This window comes from Eubalaena glacialis, chromosome X, assembly GCF_028564815.1.
Source record: "Eubalaena glacialis isolate mEubGla1 chromosome X, mEubGla1.1.hap2.+ XY, whole genome shotgun sequence".
NCBI lineage: Eukaryota > Metazoa > Chordata > Mammalia > Artiodactyla > Balaenidae > Eubalaena > Eubalaena glacialis.
In genome coordinates this window covers 8127993-8150808 of record NC_083736.1, presented here as the reverse complement: position 1 = coordinate 8150808, position 22816 = coordinate 8127993, and the positions used below count along the sequence as shown (strand labels likewise).

Genomic DNA, 22816 nt, shown 5'->3' with positions numbered 1-22816 from the left:
CGAAAAAGAGTGAATATATGTATAACTGAATCACTTTGCTGTACACCTGAAACTAACACAACATTGTAAATCAATTATGCGCCAATAAAATAAATAGTTCCTTTAAAAAAAACAGAGTTCAAACGTGTAATGTTTAGTAAGGTGCCAACGTTTACACAGAGCGTTACAATAAATTTTTTAAAAACCTGCATTGCTATGTCATTATTCCAACACCAAATGCGAATATATTTTTTCCCAGCACAACTAGGATGGCAAATAAATAGTTAGGACTGCGCCGGTGAAAATGGAGTCTGGTTCATGTTTCCCAACTTAGATGGACAGGCTCCCCGCTCAGGTCAACCATTTCAAAGGTTAGAAGCGGAGTCTGATAAAACACTGCCCACGCGAAATGAAAATGAAGACATAATATTATAATTACTTGAAATTCAATAGTTCTCCTCCTTGGGTTTCTCACCTGTTCCAGCTCAGCATCTGAATAATAAATACAATGAATACTGAACATATTTCGCATGTGTTGATAATTTAAAGGAACCAGTTCTCACCTAAGTGAAACAAACTGCTGGAAATTTTTCAGTTTCTGTGACTTATTAGGGCCAAAAAAATATCTATTGACATGTCTTCTCCTTTATCAAGTCGTCAGGAAATATCAAATAGAGAACTTTAAGATTGCCTGGTTCTAAGGAACAGCAAACACTGAATACAGATTTGCTTCTAGCACACTTGCTTTTCCGTAAAAGCCACATGCACATCTGCATTCCCAGGGGATGCGCTGAAAAACACAAGAAATCCACATGTCACATTCGGGATGCTTTTTATTTGCCATCTGTCCTTCTACAACACATTCCCTTAGCGATAGAAAAAGAGCAAGAAGTAGGTTGACGTGCCTCATTACAGAACTCCTTTTCCATTATGTACTTATATTTATTTACATTAAAAAAACAATTCAGAAAGAATCCAGAAAGTTCAACGAATGTCTACAGCCTTTGGTTCTGGAAAATGAAACAAAAACAGTATTCTAAGAAATGTTGGTTTCACGTCCACATTCCAGATCTACTCATCTCGTTCATCAGATCACCAGGTAAAGTGGATGAAGTTCTACATTTGAATACAGCCAACACCTTCAGAATCCCCATCCACGCACTTCTATGAGAAAGTGCCACAAAGGGCCCAGCAGTGCGTTCCCCGTCAGTGTGTCTGAGGCCCGGGCCGGTGGCTACAGGTCAGGGCTCCAGGGAAGGCAGGCAGTTGGCTCTGGCAGTGACGCTGCAAGCCCCCCATCCCGGCCTCGACCTGCCTGTCTGATGCTGGCCCTCTGAACCCCACGGACGTCTCCATGCTAAGCACTGGGGAGAGGACACAAGCCCCGTCGGTGACCTCGGCCCAGAGTCAACTCTCCCCTTGTTTCGGCTAACAGGGTGCCCTGGATTATAAAAATCCAGGCTACGACTAAGACTCTTTCGAGAGCCTACATGGGAGTTAAGAAGGGAACTACATTAAGACTTTTTAGGATTGAAAGTCCAGGAGAATCCAGCTTCACTCGCACTTTTCCGTGGAAACCTCAATAGCAACAAAATGTTAGGATCCGTTACTCAGTACTTAGGTGCTGTGAGTGAGACAACAAATTTCATTCTCTTATAGGACCAAAGATTACATTCTCTAGTATAGACTGACCTTTCCACACTGAAGTGGCTATCTGATATTATTTGGGAGGAGGCCAATTAATTACAGAAACATATTTTCCATAATTTGTCAGCGTGATCTGACTTAAACTCCTTTAAGTTTTCAGTCAGGTTAAACATATCCGTATATTTTCCTGTATCCACTAGAAGTTGCACGAAACCCTCTTATAGCTAGGTTTTTATCTAGAATGAACATTTTAATTAGGGCTAAGAAACGATGGCATCCGACTGGGAGTTCTACGTCAAAGCCAAGAGGAGGGGTGGGGGACGATAAGGTCACAGGAGAGTGTTCGGAGGGGGTCAGTGAGAAAGAGAATGACTGACAGGGACACGATGACAGCATCCCACAGAGCAGACAACGTCCCCCTCCCAAGGAGCAATCCCCCTTCCTTACTCAGAGAATCTCAATCTCATTCAGCGTAATATGCCTACGTAGCTAAATATTTTCCTTTCCAGACGCACACGCAGCTGGGGGCGCCGCGCGACAGAAGTCTAGCCGGTGGAGGAAAGCCGAGCATCTCGGGGAAAGCACTGCCTTCCCGACACAGACACTGCGCCTTGTCATTTGCCTCTTCCTCCCTCTTTCTGCTTAGAAAGCAGATATCGGACCTGGCGGTTCAGTGAACATCTTGCGACTACAAGGCAGTCACCCAAAGGAGAAAGGGTAAGGATGGTAGGAAAAAACTACCAAAGACTGTGAGTCGTCGATGATGCTACGGAGACAGTCCTGAGTGCCCACCTCCAGGTTTCTTATGCAGCTCTTCGTTGTGTGTTCAGTTTTCTATTATTTGCAGCCAAATGCATGCCTGATACATCAATATCCAATGATGAGAATGAAAAGGATGAGGATGACTCGGTGAAAAGGGAAGAACAAAGACGAAAGTGAAAGGGCAAGGGGGATCGGTCTTACACAGATCATCCAGTGGACCTAAGAAACACAACTTCCTTCCCACGGGCAAGACAGAAGTCCTGACTAAACGAATAAATGTATCATAACGTTCAGTTCAAAGACACCCAATGCTCAAATTGCCTGTCTCGAATTTTACTCTGTCCTTCTGCGCGTTGATTGCTAATATGAAAGTGCATGCTTACACGTTAAAGCTGGATGTTCTGCATCCTACAGAGAAGAGAATGGAACAGATTTAGAATCAATTTAGCATTTCTCTTGCAGCCCATTTGGAGGAGTTCCCACTGAGAACTCGTCTGCCTCACCCTCTCAGCAGCCGTATTTAATAGGATCTGAGAGGAAAAATAAGTAGTAATGCTGGGTAGCCTGTTTTGACTCTCGTATATGCTATTTGGAAATTCAGCCACTACGGCAAGCTGGCAGAATATAGGACATGGCCCTTGGAAAGCGCTAGACTGATCAATATTTAAGAATGCACAGGCAACAGCAACAAAGAAATGAAGCAAATGCGATGGGGATGCAAAGCAATGATGGGTATGTATACCCTCAAAAGAAGCACGAATCCCTTTTCGTGGCAGGAAACGGTGCAGCACTAAATGCTCCGACAGTTCATCGCGCAGTCCCAAGACGCTGGTCTTGCATAGAGAAATGATTTCTTCATACTCAACATGGCAGGTGACCCAATGTTGGTTCAGAAAGCGATGGATAAGCAAAATAACAGGCTGAGAACAGGAGTCAGCAACGGCTGGTCACGAGTGAACCCACTAGCATACTTGCAGCTTTCACTATGTTCACATTTAATTTTTCTTTTCCAACAAAGTGCGTGCAAATATCTTTAGTCTGATTCAGTAACATAGCAGCCAAACCTCAGGAACCAATAAATAAGGACGCAGACACGCCAATACCCCTTGGCCTTTCAGACTCAAAGCTTCACCAACACCAGCCTTCAATAGAAGGGGCAAATGTTTCTTGACTCAGCAATTGTCTTCCATGTCCTTGTACAAACCATATCATTTACACCCACCCACGTGCCCCCATAGCAGTTACTAAACTCATAACACAGCTTGAAACTCATAAGGGGTTAAAGCTATAAAATGCCTACTCGCCAATGTATTTTTTTTTAAGTTTCATTCTTCTTCCCTTCCTTTTAAACAAAGCTTTTGTTTCCACTGCCCCCAGTGCATGACCGTTTATTAGGATGACATATCATTTGTTTATTTCTTTTCAAATGACACAGTTGTGTTTTTCTCAAAGAAACTGCCATCTTGTTTCTAATTAAACATGATGGATTCAGGGTCCTGGTTTGCCATCTGGGCCATATGTCTCAGAACATCCTTTTTCGTGATGATGCCAAGAAGTCTCCTGGAGAAGAAACAAAATAGAGAAAAGAGGTCAGCCTCGCAATACTGACTCATGCCTGTCCCTAATCCCCAGCGCCCTTTCCACACGGGCACACGGAGAGACAACATTTCCCAGCCTCCCTTGCGGATGGGTGGGTCCAACTGAGTGAGCTCTGGCCAATGGCGTGTGGGTGGAGGTGAGAGATACCCCTCCCGAGTCACCTGCACATTTCCTCTCTCTCCTCATCTGCCAGCCCGAGACAGAGGAGCCAGTGAAGGATGCTGAGGTCACAGAGGACTGAATCAGGAGCCACCAGATTCAAAGACCTGGGTCCTGGAACGGCTGTGTGGTGCAAAGCCCACACCTGCTGCAGCTCACACTGGATGTGAGTGACATGGGAGAAAAATTAACCTTTATTGTGTTCGGCCACTGAGATTGCAGGCTTGTTTATTACAGCAGTAAGCCTATGATGACTCATATGCTCCCCTAAATTTCAAGACTATCATCAATTAAAAAGGGCTTACAAAAGCCATTGTCCAAACTTGACCACACCGCAGAAATTCCAAGTGTGAGGCATTTTAAGCATACGAAATTTTAAGTATAAGATAACAATCGGTTCTACTTTAAATCTATCTTACTGGAAGGGTAAAGTTTGACATGTAAATTACCTGCTCTTACAAAATTCCATGGCTTTCAACTTACAAAAACGATGCCACTTTCCAGGGACCCTGGTATAGGGCCACCTATACTGTATACTGCCCAACTCCAGGGAGCGCCATTCACAAACACGACAACGTAAACAGTGCCCCTGGATCATGCCTCACTCTCGATTTATTAAATACTTAAATAACCACCTGCTGGGGTCAAATCATGCCCCCTGGGGAAAGTGAAAGGTTTGAAAGAAGGGGATGTACGCAAGTTCTTCAGAGAAAAGAAGCTCCATTGCCAAATTAGTTTGCAAAACGCTGCTCACCATGTCTCCATCATCCCCAAGAAGAGGAGAATAGAGAAGTAAAGGATGGCAGTCTCACCCTGGAATACGGTACGGCTATTGAAATGACAGGTTTCTACTCTGTATCTGGGTGAAATGATGATATACCATAAAAATCAGAAAACACAAGTGTAATACACTGTCATTTATTTAATTAAAGCCAAACTATGAAACTCATCTCTTACTAATAGGAAGCGAACATGAAGAGGGGCCGCAAGTACCCGGAGCAGTACTCACTCCAGTCAGTGACAGCTGGTGAAAGGGACACTGGTTAGTGAAACTGTCGGCCAGAATTCTCACTTCCTTGTCCCTGACCACACTGGACCTTAACCTTGAAAAAGCGACTGATTTCTTGTGTTAGTTTCCCCATCTATCACACCGGGGGAGACAGCAGATACTACCTCTGCCCCTCCATCTTATAGGAACATCTTCAGGTGAGAGGAAAATAGCAAAAAGGGCCTTTAAAAGCATACTAAACAAGAAGAATAATGACAATACAGATGACAAAACACTGAAAGAAAGCACCATGACTAACATGATAATCAAAAAAAAAAGATGGGGAAAAAATGTAGCAAGCACAAAGGAATTAGAAAATCAACACTTTGCAACCCCCAATGTAATAATTAGTTTAGCCAATAATTATCGATGGATTCCAAAACCATCAGGTAAATGGTTGCTGGAAAACAGAAAATTCACATGGTCTCAAAGTATCCCTCCACAGATTACATACAAAGAGAAAAATGTCCCTTTACTACAGAGGGCTCTGGCCATCCCCACCTCATCCCAGTGATGGAGCTTATCACCAACAAAGTCAGAAAAGCTGACGTTATGATATCATCTACATTGGAACACTGCCCGAAACTCGAAACTACTTAAACCAAATCAAACCATGAGGAAGCAATCAATCAAATTCAGAATGTGGGACTACTGGTCTGGATTCTTAAAAAAAAAAAGAAAAAAAAAAATCTATGTCATAAATAACAAACAAAAAAGGCAGGGAACCGTTCTAGATAAAAAACGCAAGAGGCAAAACAACCAAATGCGATGTCTGAACCTTGAAGGAACTCTGGACTGAAATTTGATATGAACTAGGTATTGAGTGATATATTGAGTTACCATTAATTTTGTGTAATTATGGCTCAGTGGTTATGTAAAAGAATGTCCTTAGTCTTAGAAGATGTATGCGTCATACATAATTGCCAAAACTTGAAAGCAACCAAGATGTCCTTCAGTAGGTGAGTGAATATACAAACTGGTCCATCCAGACAATGGAATATTACTCGGCTCTAAAAAGATATGAGCCAGCAGGCCAGGAAAAGGCATGGAGGAACCTGAAATGCACTTCACTAAGTGAAGAGTGTAGCCGTCTGAGAAGGCTACACACTGTGTGATTCCAACTCTCAGACATTCTGGAAAAGGCAAAATGATGGAGACAGTAAGAGGATCGGCGGTTGCCAGGGGGTGAGGGGAGGGAGGGACGAATAGGCAGAGCACAGAGGACTCTTAGGGCTGTGACACTATTCCTGATGATACTACAATGGTGGATACATGTCATTATACATTTGTCCAAACCCACAGGATGTACAACACCAAGAGCAAGTCCTAATGTAAACAATGGATCGTAGTTAATAATAACATCTCAATACTGGCTCATCAACGGCAACAAATATAACACACAAATGCAAGACATGACAGTAAGGGCAACAGAGAGAGGACCAGAGAGGGAACTCTGTACTTTCTGCTCAATTATGCTGTAAACCTTAAACTGCTTGAAAAATAAAGTCTATTAATTCAAGAACACAAAATTCTTAGGGGGAAGAAAGTGGTTGCCTGAAAGGGGGGTGGGTGGTGAAGGAGGACAGAGCCAGGAATTGTTCCTTCCAGCTGTTTAGAGCTACTTGACTTTAACAGTGCTCATAGATCACTTTAAACACATTTCTAAAATTTATAAACATACAGTAAAATCGAAGATGCCCCATAAAACAAGATGCTATTATACTAAACCTGCCAAGCTGAGTCTGCGTCCTGACGGAGTCAGCTTGGTCTGCTGTAACAAAGCACCACAGACTAGGTAGGTGGCTTAACAACAGAAATGTATGTTCTCCCAGTTCTGGAGGCTGGAAGGCCAAGATCAAGGTGCTGGCAGGTTTGGTTTCTCCAGAGGTCTCTCTCCTGGGCTTGCAGACACCACCTTTTTGCTGTGTCCTCACACGGCCTTTTTCTCTGTGCAAGCATCCCTGGTGTCTCCTCTTCTTTTAGGGACACCAGCCCTATCAGATTAGGGCCCCACTTTTATGACCTCATTTAACCTTAACTACCTCCTTAAAGACCCCATCTCCAAAGACAGCCATATTGGAGGCTGGAGCTTCAACATATGAATTCGGGGATGGGGCGGGGGGGACACAGTTCAGTCCATAACGGTCCTTCAACTCCCTTTAAAATCAAAAAAGGAATCGTTAGAAGGCAAGCAGCTTACGCCTGTAATACACCACCAAGAAAGCTGCGATCATCAGAGAAGTGGCAGCCCGTGAAAAGGTGAACCACCTTTTCATCCGCGGTGGGAGGAGTTCCGTGGCTGGCGGCCACCAACTGGCAGACAGTCCCTCAGCTTAAAAGGCTCCTTTGTTCTTTCGTACATTTCTTTTCTACTTGAAAGCCTGGCTGAGGACACTGCCCTCCAGAACACCTGGGGAACACCACTCAAATTGGGTGACGGCCATGTTCCTCGGTGGAGGACAAGCGCCTTGATTTTGTTTTTTTTTAAACGCTTTTTGAGCCTCCTCCTGTTCTCCCTCGCAGAGATGCTCGGTAAGATGCTGACGAAACCCATGCCGCTTTGAGAAAAAACGACTTGTTAACACACACAGACACCCCTCCCGTATCCATAAAGCCTGGGTTTTGTTTCCTTACAGTCATCCTGGAGATAATATCAAAAGGCCAGGCACATGCAGTCCTGACAACCCCGTCTTAAAGCTTGGTAACTATGTCTGAAAGTCAAGCTGGTTATCATGGCTCTGGGGAAATATGAATTCAGGAGCTGCCTTGGGTTCTGGCATAAATTGCGCCCTGGCCTGCGACAATAACTATCAAAAAAGAAGCAAGCTGAACGTCCTCCCAAAAGGAGGCAGCATTAAATCCAGCGGGGTTTGTTAGTGGTGTGAAATGTCCTACTTGATATAAATCAAGTGTTTAAACTTCCAGCCCCTTTGGGTAGCAGTTCAAGTGAATCTGGGGAATGATAAACAGTCCATCTACGACCATGAACATAATTCAGATTAGAGCAGCTGGGCCCTTGTGAGAAGGCCACCCCGCCCAGGCCCCCAAGGCCCACCTAGCAGGGCTTGGTGGAAGCTGACACCATCTCCCCTGCTCACTTTTTCTTTCTAGATCCTCTGTGGAGAAAATCCCAGATTCACTCTTGGCCACTGGAGGCTTCCTAGGCTCTGGCCTTAGGGAGACAAAGACTTCCCTGGCTCCTGGTCTGCTTTCACGATCACCTGGGGGCCCAGGCCCTGAGAAATCCTGCAGACAACGCGAGTCAAGGGTACGAGCTCGAGCGCTCGGCCTAGAGCAGGGAAGGCACATGGCGACGGAATACATCAAAAACGCGCGCTGGCTTGAGCCGTGCCTGCCCTGGCTCAAAGCCCGAGAAGATGAAAGGCCCCGCAAACAAGGATCTCTTGCCAGCACTAATGTATCAGCATCTGTGTTTGTTTAAAATATGTAGAGCGAGAGAGAGGGTGCGATTGTTTTCTCGCAGAACATTCGGAGCCAATTTCGACACCCAGATCTTCACAGGAAAACCTCACGGGGCTCCATGAGGTGTGAGCGGGCGTTGAGGGCAGCATTTCCTGCCAGAACTGGAGATTCCAATGATAACTGACATTGGATGATTATTTTAAAGGAAAAGAGAAACTGCTACACACTTGAGACGACACGGGTGATCACGGTGGTATTTCTGCCGAGCGCTGGAAATTCAGGTTCATCAGTGGGCTTCAGCAGTTTGCAAAGTGGCGACCCCAACCAGCAGCAAGCCCTGGGAGCTGGTTAGAAATACACATTCTCGGGCCCCCTCCCAGGCCGGAGGGATCAGTAACTGCAGGGGGGCCCGGCACTCTGGGTTTAACCTAGAGGTTTACTCCTCTGGGGGATTCGGACGCCTGCTCAAGTTTGAGAACCACTGAGTTCCTTTAAAAACCGCCAGCAGAAATGACCTCTAGCCTCAAACACTTATTTATTTGTTCCTTATTGACTGCCCCTCCCCATGTGCAAGACATACCCCAGCTGCAGTCAGAGCTAAGAAGGACACTCGTCCCATCCGCCGAGAGTTCTCTGGGTCAAGTGCAAATTCAGCTCCTTGCAGAGCCATGAGCAGGGTGGCAGGAAGAAAGCCGCCCTGGTACCAATGTCTCCACCAAGCCAATCTCTCGCTCCCCCCAAGCTTCTGAGGCCCTGGAATTTAGGGGGAGCCCCTGAGCCCAAAGCACGGCCCACGGAGCACTGCACCTCTCACATCATCACGAACCTTTGATCTTTGCAGTGCTGGTTTCCTGGTTCGTGATAACAGAGCGAAAGCAATATTGCTGCGGCGGAGACGATGCCACGGGCCACCAAATCTCTCGGCTCTGCGATAACGTTTGAACACGTGAAGTTGTTTCGAACCGACTGATGTATTAGGGAGCAATTTGAGCATACTGTGAACCTCACGTTTGCTTATGGGTGATTTCATCCACAAGAAACTCCAGGAGGACAGAGAAAAATGCCCGCGGCCGGGAGCACCCAGGGGCATGGGAATACTCAGCCGCAGCCCTCGCGATGCCCGCTTCCACAAGCCAACTGCGGGGCTTTCTCAAGGTGAAGGGACGATAAACTGTCTTTTTGATATACTTCTCAACCCGTTAATGTGTGTAAATGTCTGACCGTTTTTATGAGATTACCATCTCTTTTTTTTTTAATCTGTCACTCTTTTTTAATCTGTCACTGACGAAGCGTTCGAGCGTTGTGCGCCTAACCCTATTTTTCTCATCAGCCCTGAGATCCTCGTTGCTCGTTTCTGTGGAGCGCCGTGATGTGCAGGAATGTGTTGTCACATCACAACGTCACAGCAGGACAGACGGAACCTTCTCCCAGAGCCAGGACCGCTGCGGGGGGGCGGGGGAGCCCCAGCCCCTCCCCGTTGGCTCCTCCCCTCGGGACTCAACCTCCAACCTCAGGGCAGAGACAGCAGCCCCACCTGGAAGCCTGAGTCCCACGCTCGCCGGCAACTCCTCCTCCTGGGCTCCCCTACTGACATCTCTTCCGAGCACTGCCACCCACCCCCCTGCCCCGGTCCCCGCCAGTCCCCCAAGGGCTGAGCCCGCGTCCCCTTCATCTTGTTCCCCCCAGGGTCCCGCCACTCACCCGCTCCGTGTCACCAGGCACTGGCGGAGCCCCAGCTTCCGGAAGATGTCCACCACCGTCTCCATGGGGGTGTGGTCCGTGACGGTGAAAGGGCTGAGGTTCAGGACGCGCCGCAGCTTCAGGGGCTGCGGGCTGTTGGCTGGCAGCTCAGGGGGCTCCTCGGTGAAGTACATGACCGAGTCGCTCACGATGCCCTCCTGCCTCTGTCTGGCGTTCTCTGGAATGGGCGAGCAGGACGGTGAGCCCCACGAGACTCCCTTGCGGAGTCCCTTCCCCCACCCCATCCCACCCCATCCCACAGCAACACACGACTTCCCTCCCCCAGCAGCCTAGAATCCCACAGAGGAGGGGCGCAGAAGGCAGACTCTACATTCTTAACTTGGAGCTTCAGCCAAACATCTGTGAAATTGGCATCTCTCTCTCTCAAGCTAATGCTGTGCGAGACCCCCCTGCTGTGACCTGATCATTCACTGCCAAAGTCTTGCAACGCGGGCCTGACCAGGCTACTTCCTTTAGGGAAACGCACTGTTTCTGCCTGGACGCCAGGGCACCCAGCTGGCCCAGGGCCTGCCACCCTTGCTTTCCTGACATACCGTCACCTCATCAGGGGCCGAGGTTTGACGTGAAAAGGAACCTCACTTAGCTGCCCGATGACCTTAATACATGGTTTGGTTTGTTTTTTTTTTTTTTTTTACAAACTAACGTATAACTGGCCCAGATGGCATTATAAATCCTGAAAGGAACAAGAAACCAAGAGGACCATCCTAGGCTCACAGCCCAGAAACGCAGCTCAGTCTAACTACGACCCTTGGGACCAAAGAAATAACCCTAGAAAAGCTGCATTCCCCCCCAACCCCTTGGATCGCCTCTCTTAAATATGGGCCATTTTGTGGATTTCTCAAAGAAAGATAGTAAAACTGTTATGGTAACAATTAGCCTATTTCTATCTGTAGGCAGGCCCACGTGAAAGAAAGCTGAAGAAAACTAGGGTAACAGGAACTCATTAGAAATACAGCTTTATGCAGTACTAGAAACCTAGGCTATTTTAAGTCACACATGAAATAAATCCATCGGTCTCAAGATATTTCTCCAAGGCGATTTTCCTTCTGTTGGAATTTTAATCTTCCTTTTGGTTCATGGGAAAAGGTTAGGGGAAATGTACAGCAAGGCTTGCCTTAAAATGGATCCTGGTTTCTATAATACGTTTTTTTTTGCCTTCTCAAAGACTACTATTCACCTATATTGTTCTTTGAAAAATAAAATTCTAACTGCTGGCTCTAAAGCCATTTACTGCAACAGAGTACTCTAATGGAAAACTGGCAGCATTCGGGGTCAGACTGAGTTTGAAAAAGGGTCGCTGTTTAAAAGGGGAACAGAGGGCCCGCTGGGCAAATGCCTGCACAGTATGTGGGTCAGGTTCAATCGAGTTACATCCAATGGAGTACAATTCAACCACAAATACCAGATGACACTGATGCACAACATGTTTTCAGACGCAGATGCCACACAATACACACTGTGTATTTCTCTCCTAAATCGAGAGGGTTCTGTCCTGAAATGCTAAGGTGGGCGGCAACAGTCAACGCACACTTATCGCTCATTTTCATAGACCGACTGATTCTCTAAAAGTCCCATGTAACAGGAATCCCATCTATTTCAACAATCCAGTTGAACATCAGGATTGGATCAAGCCACAAAAGCCAATCAAGAACTGGTCACATGGATTTGCTGAGCCCCCTCATAAAACCAAATACAACTTAGCCAACTGTCAATTCACTTGTTGAAATGAATAACAAGCTTCTATTGCCTCTGAATCTACTGACTGGGTTAGAGCCCTGCTTCTAACAGCACCTAGCTCCGTGAATTCTTGCTCAGCACCGCATTCCCAGTGCTTGAGCAATGCCGAGAATACAGCAGACACAGAACAGGTATTTGCCAAGTGCGCACATGCGTCAATCCACCAACAAGTGGATGAACGAGTGGGTAGGTCTAGTGAACGTCGGTGTCCTTGGCTCTGCCTGTCATGTAGAACAGAGCCTATCTCACAAAGGAGGCATTCGGAAGGAAAGCCCTGAGCTATCCACTGCCAAACAAGAACCAAAGGCAACAGCTGGGGTCAGAGCCGGAGACCTGAGCAGCGCTCCTTGGTACTCCAAGAGGAGCAGCTGTGGCTCTCTCCAAAGGGCTCTCTGTGAGGCCACTTTGGAGCTCTATTATAAAGACCTATCTTAAAGCCTTGACTGAACTTCGGGGGTGGAGGTACGACGCACAGCCAAAAGCTGGTGAATGGAAGAATCAGCAAGAAAGCTCTCCTCATCTCTCTACTGGGGGAACCATCTACTCCCACTTTGGACAAGAAATCACCTGTCACCAAAATGCCTGCAACCAACTCCAGCATGTAAGTTCACAGAGGGCAGAGCCTGGCTGCTGCCAGCCCTGTGCTCCCGGCTCCCGGGACAGCGCCAGCACGTGGTGGATGCTACGTGAAATATTTCCTGCACGGAAGGGGAAACCAAGCCCTCACCCAGGGCATGATCCAGTGCTGTGAGAGTGTAGGCTCCCAGACCCCAGGGACTCATGGGAACCTGTGTTAGAAAAGCAGCCAAAAAAAAGAGAGCCCAACATTACATGTGTAAAAGGCCTAAAAGACAAGAAAAGCACTAAGTATTAACCAGAGCCTTCTACGGTGCTGGAAATGTGGGCACCTTTTTAATTCTCTTTTGCTTCTGATTTCCCCAACATTCTCAGTATTACTTTTACTTAAAAAAATGTAATAAACTTCATTTTTGTGGTAAAGATCAAGTAGTTAAACTTTTTTTTCTTTTTTTAATTTATTTTTGGCTGCGTTGGGTCTTTGTTGCTGCACGCGGCTTTCTCTAGTTGTGCCGAGCGGGGGCTGCTCTTCGTTGCATTGCATGGGCTTCTCATTGCGGTGGCTCCTCTTGTGGAGCATGGGCTCTAGGCACGCGGGCTCAGTAGTTGTGGCACACGGGCTGTACAGCGCAGGCTCAGTAGTTGTGGCGCACGGGCTTAGCTGCTCCGCGGCATGTGGGCTCTTCCCGGACCAGGGCTCGAACCCGTGTCCCCTGCATTGGCAGGCAGATTCTTAACCACTGCGCCACCAGGGAAGCCCCTAAACTTTTTAAAATTGTTGTTAGTATTGGGGGTCTGCTGTTCTATTCTACCACAACTACTATCAGTGGCTGCAGCTCCTGAAAAATGATGTACCTTTTACGAGCGCCTGTTAAGGTCATTCAACCTGACATTCCACTTGCTAGCAGCAGTACGATCGTAATGCCAGGCGCAGGGAGGGTAATGAGGAAAGTGTTGATAAAGTGAATTCCACAAACTATGATAGGCCAAGAAATTTTAAAAGACTGGAAATAATCACATATCCAGTAAGTGATTACAATGGCTTTAGAGCAATGGTTCTCAACTGGGAGTAATTCTGCCTCCACCCTCCGGGGACATTTGGCAATATCCGGAGACATTTTGGGGTCTCATAACTGGGGGGACGGGGTTGCTACTGGCCTCTAGTGGGTAGCGACCAGGGATGATCCTACAGTGCACAGGACAGCCCCTCTCAACAAAGAATGATCCAGCCCCAATGTTAATGGCGTTAAGGTTGAGAAACTCTAATCATGTTTTTAGGGAGGTAATACGCTATCATCCTGTTCATTAAAAATGCTTCCATAGGGACTTCCCTGGTGGCGCAGTGGATAAGAATCTGCCTGCCAATGCAGGGGACACAGGTTCAAGTCCTGGTCCGGGAAGATCCCACATGCCGTGGAGCAACTAAGCCCATGCGCCACAACAACTGAGCCTGCGCTCTAGAGCCCGTGAGCCACAACTACTGAGCCCACGTGCCACAACTACTGAGCCTGCGTGCCTAGAGCCCGTGCTCCACAACGAGAGAAGCCACCGCAATGAGAAGCCAGCGCACCGCAATGAAGAGTAGCCCCCGCTCATCGCAACCAGAGAAAGCCCGCGCGCAGCAGCGAAGACCCAACACGGCCAAAAATAAATAAATTAATTTAAAAAAAAAAAGAAAAAAAAATGCTTCCATAGATAAACAACACGGTCCTACTGTATAGCACAGGGAACTATATTCAATATCCTGTGATAAACCATAACGGAAAAGAATATAAAAAAGAATGAATGTATCTATATGCATAACTGAATCACTTTGCTGTACAGCAGAAATTAACACAACATCGTAAATCCACTCTACTTCAGTAAAAAAATCAAAATAAAAAAAATCTTTTTTAATTTTAAAAAAGCTTAGGCAGATGCCAGACATCAAAGGTTAAAAAAAATGCTTCCAAAAAAAAAAAAAATGCTTCCATAAAACAGACGTAATTGACAAGAAAGGTTAAAATGGAAAATTAGAAGCAACTATAGTGGTGGTCAGTACAAAGGTGATGTGGTAAAAAGGTAAAGACTATTTAGAAGAAAAAGCAGATGATTTTCTGACAAGTTATAGTTTATAAGGCATGGAGAAGTCCCTCTGCATGTATTTTTTCATCCCCAGCAGAAGGAAGCAGATGGCACCACTGTTCTCCACGGCCTATCCCAATCACTAACAAACAGCTCTCCCAGGAAGAAACCTCTTTATCCCTAAAGAACCCGTCCAACAGATCTGACACGTATCTTGTTGTTCAGTTCTGGACATAGATCCCCTTTCTGCAAGTGGGCCTCTTCCACATGCTGGAGAATCATCATCAAATCATCCACCAGGCGAAGAAAATGAGAGTTCCCTTAACTCTGGCCCATGACTCTAACTTTCCATCCCTTTAATCATCTTCGCGGCTTCCCACTGAGTCCTCTCTGGATCCAGCCTCACTTAACTGTGGAACTCAAGACTAGAAGAGCCCGAGCCTGCCGGGCACAGAAGGAGCCTCGTGTTTGCAGAGAGCCCCAAGAGGTAAAGTCCCATCTACCAGGAACTTGAACAAGGGCCACACATGGCCCTACATGTGAGTACATGATGGTGAAAGGGCCACGTTTCCGAGGTGCTGCGACTAATGGCTCTCCAGCAAAGACAACAGCTATGGTTTGGCATTCCAGAGACAGACTGAAAATAAGACATTTTCAGCTTCACGGGAGCAACTGATACCTTTTTAAACATGACACGTGAGAAAAAAATCTTTGCCTCATTTACTACTCTTTTCTTATCTTGGATCTATGTAAAATCTCTGCTCCTGAGTCCCCTGAAAGGGAAATTGGCATGGGATCGTTACTAGCTCAATGCTCAAGTCCTATTTCTATATTCGCAAAAGGGGTCTAAGTCTGCAAATACAGGTCATGAATTTCTCCACCGGAGTACAGGACTTTTCTATATCCACGGAGCAGGAAAACAGCTTTTCTCACTGCTCACAGCCAAACACTCCTTGCTTTCCCGCAAACCATGTAAATGGCAGCTTCCGTACTCTTATCGGTCTGATGGAAAGCATAAAGGTATTATTTACACTGCGTGTTGCCTCTTCAGACATTCCAAACATAGCTTCTAGGAGGGCGCTGGGTTGGCAAGCTTAAATTTCTTCTCTAACCGGCTGATGACAATTACTGCTTCCCACTTGATTACAGTAATGGGTTTCAGCAAAATTAGTAAGCTCTCTCTTAGCAGGTGTGCCTGGAGCGACACAATAGGTAATGGATTCCATGACATTTATTACTAGAGTGTTTAAATTTCAACCTTTGCTTAAAAGATTTTAAGGATTGAATAAATTTTTAAAGCCTGCTGATTACATTAATTTAAAACAAACCCAACCCTACTATACAGCTTTTTAAAAAAAAATCTCATTATTTATAAGGCAACTGTCATGCCTAAGGGCACGTACCTGTTAAGCGACAGACCGTATAATAAAGAGAAGCATCATGGAGCACTTAAAGCACAAATGTACTTTCGTGTCTAAAATATAAAATCAACTGTTGCTTTGGGGGAGGTAAATATGTTTGAGCAACAAGCTAAAATTAGAGGCTATATAGCTTATTTAAACTTATTTTTATAAAGCCTTTGATGAAGATACTTTAAAAACATTTTACAAGCTATTTAACATAGCGAAGAGGTTTTAGAAATTCAAAGCGAAAGCCTAAGAAATAGTTAACAAAGGGCAGGGATAAGCTAAGGTGTGTTCCCGGTGGGGCGTTCTACCATCATACCTGGAAAAGTCTCCCTGGCCAACTTCACAAATGTTCTGGAAGTACAATCATCACGGCCACACATGAGCCATGTCATGGGCCCTGGCGTACCGTGAGATGCAGGGGCGCTGAGCTGGAGGGCATCCGTGTTTACCGTGCGCCGCGGATGTGCTCTGCGGCTCCCTGCCCTCGCTGCATCGGGAAGTCCGGAAGGACCACCCTGGGGGAGCCCGCTAAGGCCTGCTGCTCCTCCCTCCTGGGCCTCCAAAGACTCACACCCAGGCCTCTGTCTGTGGAATCCTCCTACCTCCCGCTCCCCTTCCAAGGCGCTCATCCCTGGGCCAACGGGAGCTCCGGGCTTCTCCGAGCCGCCCGTGTCGGGAACATCCCAGCTGGGCATCATCCCCTCTCTGCTCTCCCAACTCAGCAGCCTGCCCCTCAGCCCAGCTGATCCAGTCAGCGCACGAGGAGGAAAAGCATCCCACGGAACTGACTGGACCCACGTGGGCCTCTAACTGATGGCACCGGACATAGAGTCGCGAAGTGAAGGGCTTGAGCGGCGCCGAGGGAGGCGCCTGAGGCAGAGAGCTCAGCATCTGGGTCGGTCAGCCTGCCTGGAAGTCCGTCTCTGCGACCGGCCTGCCCGGCCAGCCCAAGCTCTCCCACCTCTTCCTGCTCAGCTTCACCCAGGAAGTCCCTAAAGGGCGGAGCGCGTGTCTCCTGGCGGAAGGGGCCCAGGGGGCTGCTTGCAAACGTGGTGCTCGGTGTCCAGCCAAGAATGCCTCCGACGAGACACTGTCCCTCACGGTGTGACCTGGGGGCAGCAGCAGCAGCATTAAGAGGGAGCTCGGGAGAAATGCAGAGTCTCGGGTCCCACCCCAGACCTACTGCATTCTGGCCAGACGCCAGACCGTGGAACTCAAGACTAGAAGAGCCCGAGCCTGCCGGGCACAGAAGGAGCCTCGTGTTTGCAGAGAGCCCCAAGAGGTAAAGTCCCATCTACCAGGAACTTGAACAAGGGCCACACATGGCCCTACGTGTGAGTACATGATGGTGAAAGGGCCACGTTTCCGAGGTGCTGAATAAGCATTAAAGGTGAAACGAATAAGCATTAAAGCGTGAGAGACCCTGGCCTGAAGCCCTCCGACCCTCGTCCACTGCCGGGCACAGAAGGAGCCTCGTGTTTGCAGAGAGCCCCAAGAGGTAAAGTCCCATCTACCAGGAACTTGAACAAGGGCCACACATGGCCCTACGTGTGAGTACATGATGGTGAAAGGGCCACGTTTCCGAGGTGCTGAATAAGCATTAAAGGTGAAACGAATAAGCATTAAAGCGTGAGAGACCCTGGCCTGAAGCCCTCCGACCCTCGTCCACTCTCTCGAACCTCTTTGAGAATGCCGGGGCACAGAGGTGCCGTTCGTCTCCGTGAAACGTGAGCCTCCCTGCTTTACTCACTTATGGCGAGAATCAGCTCCCTCCTCTGGGCGAACCCGATGAGGCGCTCCGAGTCCCTGGAGACGACCACGGGGAAGCCATTGTAGTCGGTCTCCTTGATGAGCGTCTCCACGTCCTCAACGGTCATGCTGTCCTGGGTGAGCACGGACAGCGGCGGCTCCCCCCGCCGGGGCCGCATGACGTCAGTGGCCAGCGTGCGGTGGGTGAACTCGTCCTTCACGTCCAGGAACGGGTACCCATTTAAGTGGATGTGGGCCTCGTAGATGCCTTCCTTCCCAAAGGCATCAGCCACCCACTTGCTGGTCACGGCCGCCGCCATCAGGGGCACGATGTACTCGAGACCACCCGTCAATTCAAACATGATGACCACCAACGACACCGTCATCCTGGTAACTCCACCTGCAACCAAAGGGAGGAATGAAATTGCAGGACTCAACTCCACACCCGCAAGAGGAGATGAACTGTGCAAACTGACAAGCCGGCTCTACCCTCCCAGCACCTGTTCTACGGAGACAGTCCTACACGGCGCCCAGGCTCGGACCTCTGGGACAGAGGCCAGGCTCGGTAAACACAGCCTTGCATCAGGAGCCGTAAGTCACATCTCCCTGAGGGGCTCTTCTCCCATGAGGGACAGCAAGTTGTCTATTCACCCAGGACCGCACGCCTTGCTTTTTGGTGAGTGGAGCCTACTTGGGCTCTGCAGCTTTCCGACTCAGCAAGCATTGCTCTCTACCAGAACCCCTCGAGCTGGAAAATTGTAGAGACTATCCACTATTGTAGATGGTACAGCTGCAAGACGGTGGAGACCCCATCAACCTGGGTCCCTGGATGACTGAGCGGAGAAAAGCCCTCTGCTACTCACATTACACACATACACACACACACACAGTACCTAGGCAGGCGGCAGCTCCCACCATGGCATAGAGCCCTGGAGTGACGCAGTCTGCTCCGGGCCTGCACCAATTCCTGAAGATGATCCAGTCGTGGTGATGGTAAGCCAGTTGTTCCACGCCAATTCCCACCATCCTGCCTGCCATGGCCCCCACAGCCATGCTGGGGATGAAGAGACCGGACGGGATCTGCGGGGAGCACAGGGGAAAGCAGCATGAGGGAAGGGGACCCCGTTCCCGCTGCCCCACCACCGGGAAAGTCAGGCCCCCTCGACAAGCTTGCATTTTGCTTCGGTCTTCAAAGGAGGGGCAACGCTTCAAAACGTGGGTCAGCTGGGAAACCATGGGACCAGTGATTTCACCTGCTTGGTCGTATCTACTGTGACTTGGAGAAAATGCAATTTTACACTTTCATTTCCTCGCCTTCAAAAGCTGGCCTAGTTTGCCTGCTGTGGATTAAAGAATGATAAGCCCCACTGCAAATAACATTCAAAGTGCACATCTGTCACTTGAGATACTCACCACTTTCTCTCTCCCCTCACGTGTCATTCAGATTAGCTTTTAAAATTAAATGTCAAGCCACAGCATGAAAATGGAAAAGCAAGGCCTTCAACTGTTCACAGGTCAAAGAAAGAAGCTAAAAGCGTCAGTGTAGCTGCCCTGCATCTTCCAAAAACCTTGGCACGGGCTTACTGCCCTCTTGTATGTACAGTGGCCAAACACCTGTCAGAGAGAGATGGGGGGCAGGTCTGTCTTCCTAACAAAGTCCATTTTCCGAAAAGTATTCTGAATATTTTCAAGCCAGGCTAGATGCAGCAAAGAAACAGACCATGGAAACTGAAAGGCCTTGGTAATAGCGTGTTTTATATTTTGCTGTGTGAAAAACATGTTCATTTCTCTGGTGATCAGACATGTGCTACAGAACAGACTTGACTCTGTTCGTGGAGACTGCATGTGACCGCCGATCCTGACCGGGAGCTGCATTTATGTCACCCCTACCCCACCCCCGCCCCCCAGCTGTCATCAATCTGAGGATGCAAGTGGATCTTTACCCAAATTCAAGTTAAGTTTGGATCCTCGGGTGTGATTTCCAGAGTGTGAGACATTCCTGAGGAAATTGTTCCTTTCTGAGCACCCCTTATCCCCCCGTCATTTAATCCTCTGTAACTTCAAAGCAGACTTCTCCCAGCAGGCACCAGAAGAAAATAAATCCCTTTGCATCAGAGACAGTCACCTATTTAATAACGTTCATCCTTCCTTGTTCTTAAGGCAAAAATTCAGGTTTGTGTTTGATCACTGCACCCAAGTACACAGCTTCTTAGAATTTTTTAAAATATTTATTTATTTGTATTTTTTTTTTTTTTTGGCTGTGTCGGGTCTTAGTTGCGGTATGCGGGATCTTTCGTTGCTGTGCGCAGGCTTCTCTCTAGTTGTGGCATGGGGGCTCCAGATCGCGTGGGCTCTGTAGTCTGTGGCAGGCGGGCTTAGTTGCCCCTCGGCATGTGGGATCTTAGTTACCACTAGGGATCGAACCCGCGTCGCCTGCATTGGAGGGCGGATTCTCAACCACTGGACCACCAGGGAAGTCCCTAGACTTTTTTTTTTTTTTAATTCGTAAGAATACCACAGAAAGCAACAGTCATGGAATACAAGGGGGTTCTGGAGGATTGCCAGTGTTCTGCTCCTGGTCCTGGGTGCTGGTCACACAAGTGTGTATGTTTTGTGAGAATTCACCAAGCTATACACGTCTCCATATGAATGATATACTCCAAGCCTTAGCTTCTTCACTTGTAAAATGGGGTTATAAATCTCTATTCCATAGGCTTGCTGTTTATCAAAAGCGTTGTTTCTTGTTGATTAAAAGAATGTCAAGTGCCCTGCGCATGAGAACATTCAGTAAAGGTCACCTCCCCTTTTCCCCCCGTCACAATCTTATTCTGGGGACTAGGGTGCTATCCCCAGAAGGACAGAGGTTGCCTCCCTCCCCTGACACCTTCCCTCCTCTTCACTTACCTTCATGCCAAAGGTAAATATGGTAATGACGATTTTGAAGATCAGCGCCAGGGCCAGCTGCCACATGGCCGTGTAAACGCCGACCCCGGCCGGCCGGTCGGGGATGTCGTCCACGGGCCGCGTCATGTTGGGGTCATTGATGTAGTCACAGAGCTGGGAGGACTCGAGGGCCCCACAGTCATTGAAGAGCTCGGATATGAGCTCGCTCGTGCTGCGGCGCGTGTAGGGGTTGGGGTAGGCGACGATGGCAGTGATGGCGGTCACCGCGATGACCTCCAGCACCGGGTACTTCCCCAGCTTGGTGGTTTTGCGCCTCCTGCACCAGGCGATGTTGCAGCGGATGAAGAGGGTTCCCCACAAGCCCCCGAAGACCCCAAGCAGGATGAAGGGGAAGAGCTCGGCCATGTACCAGGGCGTGTGATACTCCACGTAGAAGAGGACGAGGCGGCTGTTCCCAAAGGGATTGATGGATCGCAGCGTGAAGGCTGCCACCAGGGCCGCAAAGAAGGACCGCCATAAGGTCTTTAAGGGAAAGTAGTAGCTGACCTGCGACCAACCAACAGGTGGAAAATCAGAGACGGGCGGAAGAAAGAGCCGCCCAGAGCCCCAGCCCCACTGATGAGCAGCCACCTGCTGGCACAGGCCATAAAGTCACACTCAAGACCAAAGACGGGCGGTACTCACTTCCTCAACCTAGGTGTGAGGATGGCCCAAATGCACTAACAAAGATATTTAAAGGACTCTATGTCTACAATTGGAACGGACACTAGTCAAGGTGTGTTTGAGCTATTTTTTAAGAGAAATGAGAACACTTCATCATCATTCTGTTTATAGCACAGAGACCCTCCTAAAAGAAAAGAAACCTCTGATTTGATTCTCCAGACAACAGATCATGGGTTGAAACCCCTGGCCCAGCAAATGTATCTGGAGGGCACATGAGTTAAGAATGGTTTGTACATTCTTAAATGGTTGGGGGAAGAGAGAATTATTCTGTGACACATGAAATATTCAAAAGAACAAGACTTAATGACAAGTGGTAATTATATAAAATTCAAACTTCAGCATCCATAGGGAAGGTCTCGTTGGAAGGCAGCCACGCCGCGCATGCGTGTTGTCTGCGGCGCCCTCCACGCTACAAGGGCAGAGCCCAGTGGTTGCGGCCGAGCCCTGAGACCCGCAAAGCCTAAAATATTTGCTACCTGGCCCTTTACAGACAACGTGGGCCGACTGCTGGACTAGATCCATTTGGGTTGCAAAACATAAAAATGCTTCATTATGTTGTTTATGAAAACGAGAGAGGAGACTGCAAATCTCCCCCCAGAAATCACACTGGCAATTTTTAAAACAGGACTTGAAAACACGTATTTCATGGCGAACACTGCGGCTCCTTAATGAGCCGCAGGAATCTCTCAATCCTCCTTCGCATCTAGCCCTCAGAGGGCTAGAGAGGGAAGCCTCCTGCCGCCCCGAGCCCCCCCATGTGTTCCTCGGCGCTCAGAACCACGGGGCCCTCCGGTGCCCACGCTCACCTCTTCCAGACTGAAAAGCACACCCCCGATCGGAGCACCAAAGGCGACAGAGACCCCGGCAGCGGCCGCAGCTGACAGCACCTGCGAAGCAAAGAGCTCCCCGTCAGCCCGAGGCCTTTCCGGCAAATCAGCGGGTACTGGTGAGGCTGGAGAGGGCGGGAGGGAGCTTCATCCTGCACCTGCTCACCTCGCGCCTCTTGCCCTCGTTCTTGCTGTACTTGGAGAAGAGGCTGCTGAAGAAGTTGCCACAGCAGCATGCCACGTGCACCAGCGGCCCTTCCTTGCCAAGGCTCAGGCCCGAGGACACCACCAGCACCAGGGTGACAGTCTTGATCAGCAGGGTCCACTTGCCCAAGTAGCCCCTGATGATGAAGCCGCTCAGGATGGTCTTTATCTGAAACACAGGATGGAGAACGATGGGGAGTGAGCCGCTTTAGCGCCACGGCTAGGAAAGTAACCTCTCCCTCCTC

The 22816-nt window shown here is 48.4% G+C and overlaps 1 protein-coding gene across 4 annotated transcripts in view; it reads right to left on the bottom strand.

Moving 5' to 3' along the window:
* Positions 1 to 866: 866 nt before the first annotated feature.
* CLCN4 (chloride voltage-gated channel 4) overlaps positions 867 to 22816 on the bottom strand; it is an 85302-nt gene continuing 63352 nt past the window's right edge. For 3 of the 4 annotated variants that reach the window (XM_061177981.1, XM_061177983.1, XM_061177982.1), the window contains exons 6-12: positions 22534 to 22740; positions 22347 to 22427; positions 20818 to 21363; positions 18807 to 18993; positions 17915 to 18313; positions 10319 to 10535; positions 867 to 3948 (exon numbers count right to left, since the gene is read on the bottom strand). In XM_061177981.1, coding sequence (XP_061033964.1) covers positions 3858 to 3948; positions 10319 to 10535; positions 17915 to 18313; positions 18807 to 18993; positions 20818 to 21363; positions 22347 to 22427; positions 22534 to 22740 — 1728 coding nt within the window. In that variant the 3' untranslated portion in view covers positions 867 to 3857. The remainder of the gene's footprint in view (positions 3949 to 10318; positions 10536 to 17914; positions 18314 to 18806; positions 18994 to 20817; positions 21364 to 22346; positions 22428 to 22533; positions 22741 to 22816) is intronic. The other variant, XR_009698889.1, reaches the window with a different exon arrangement.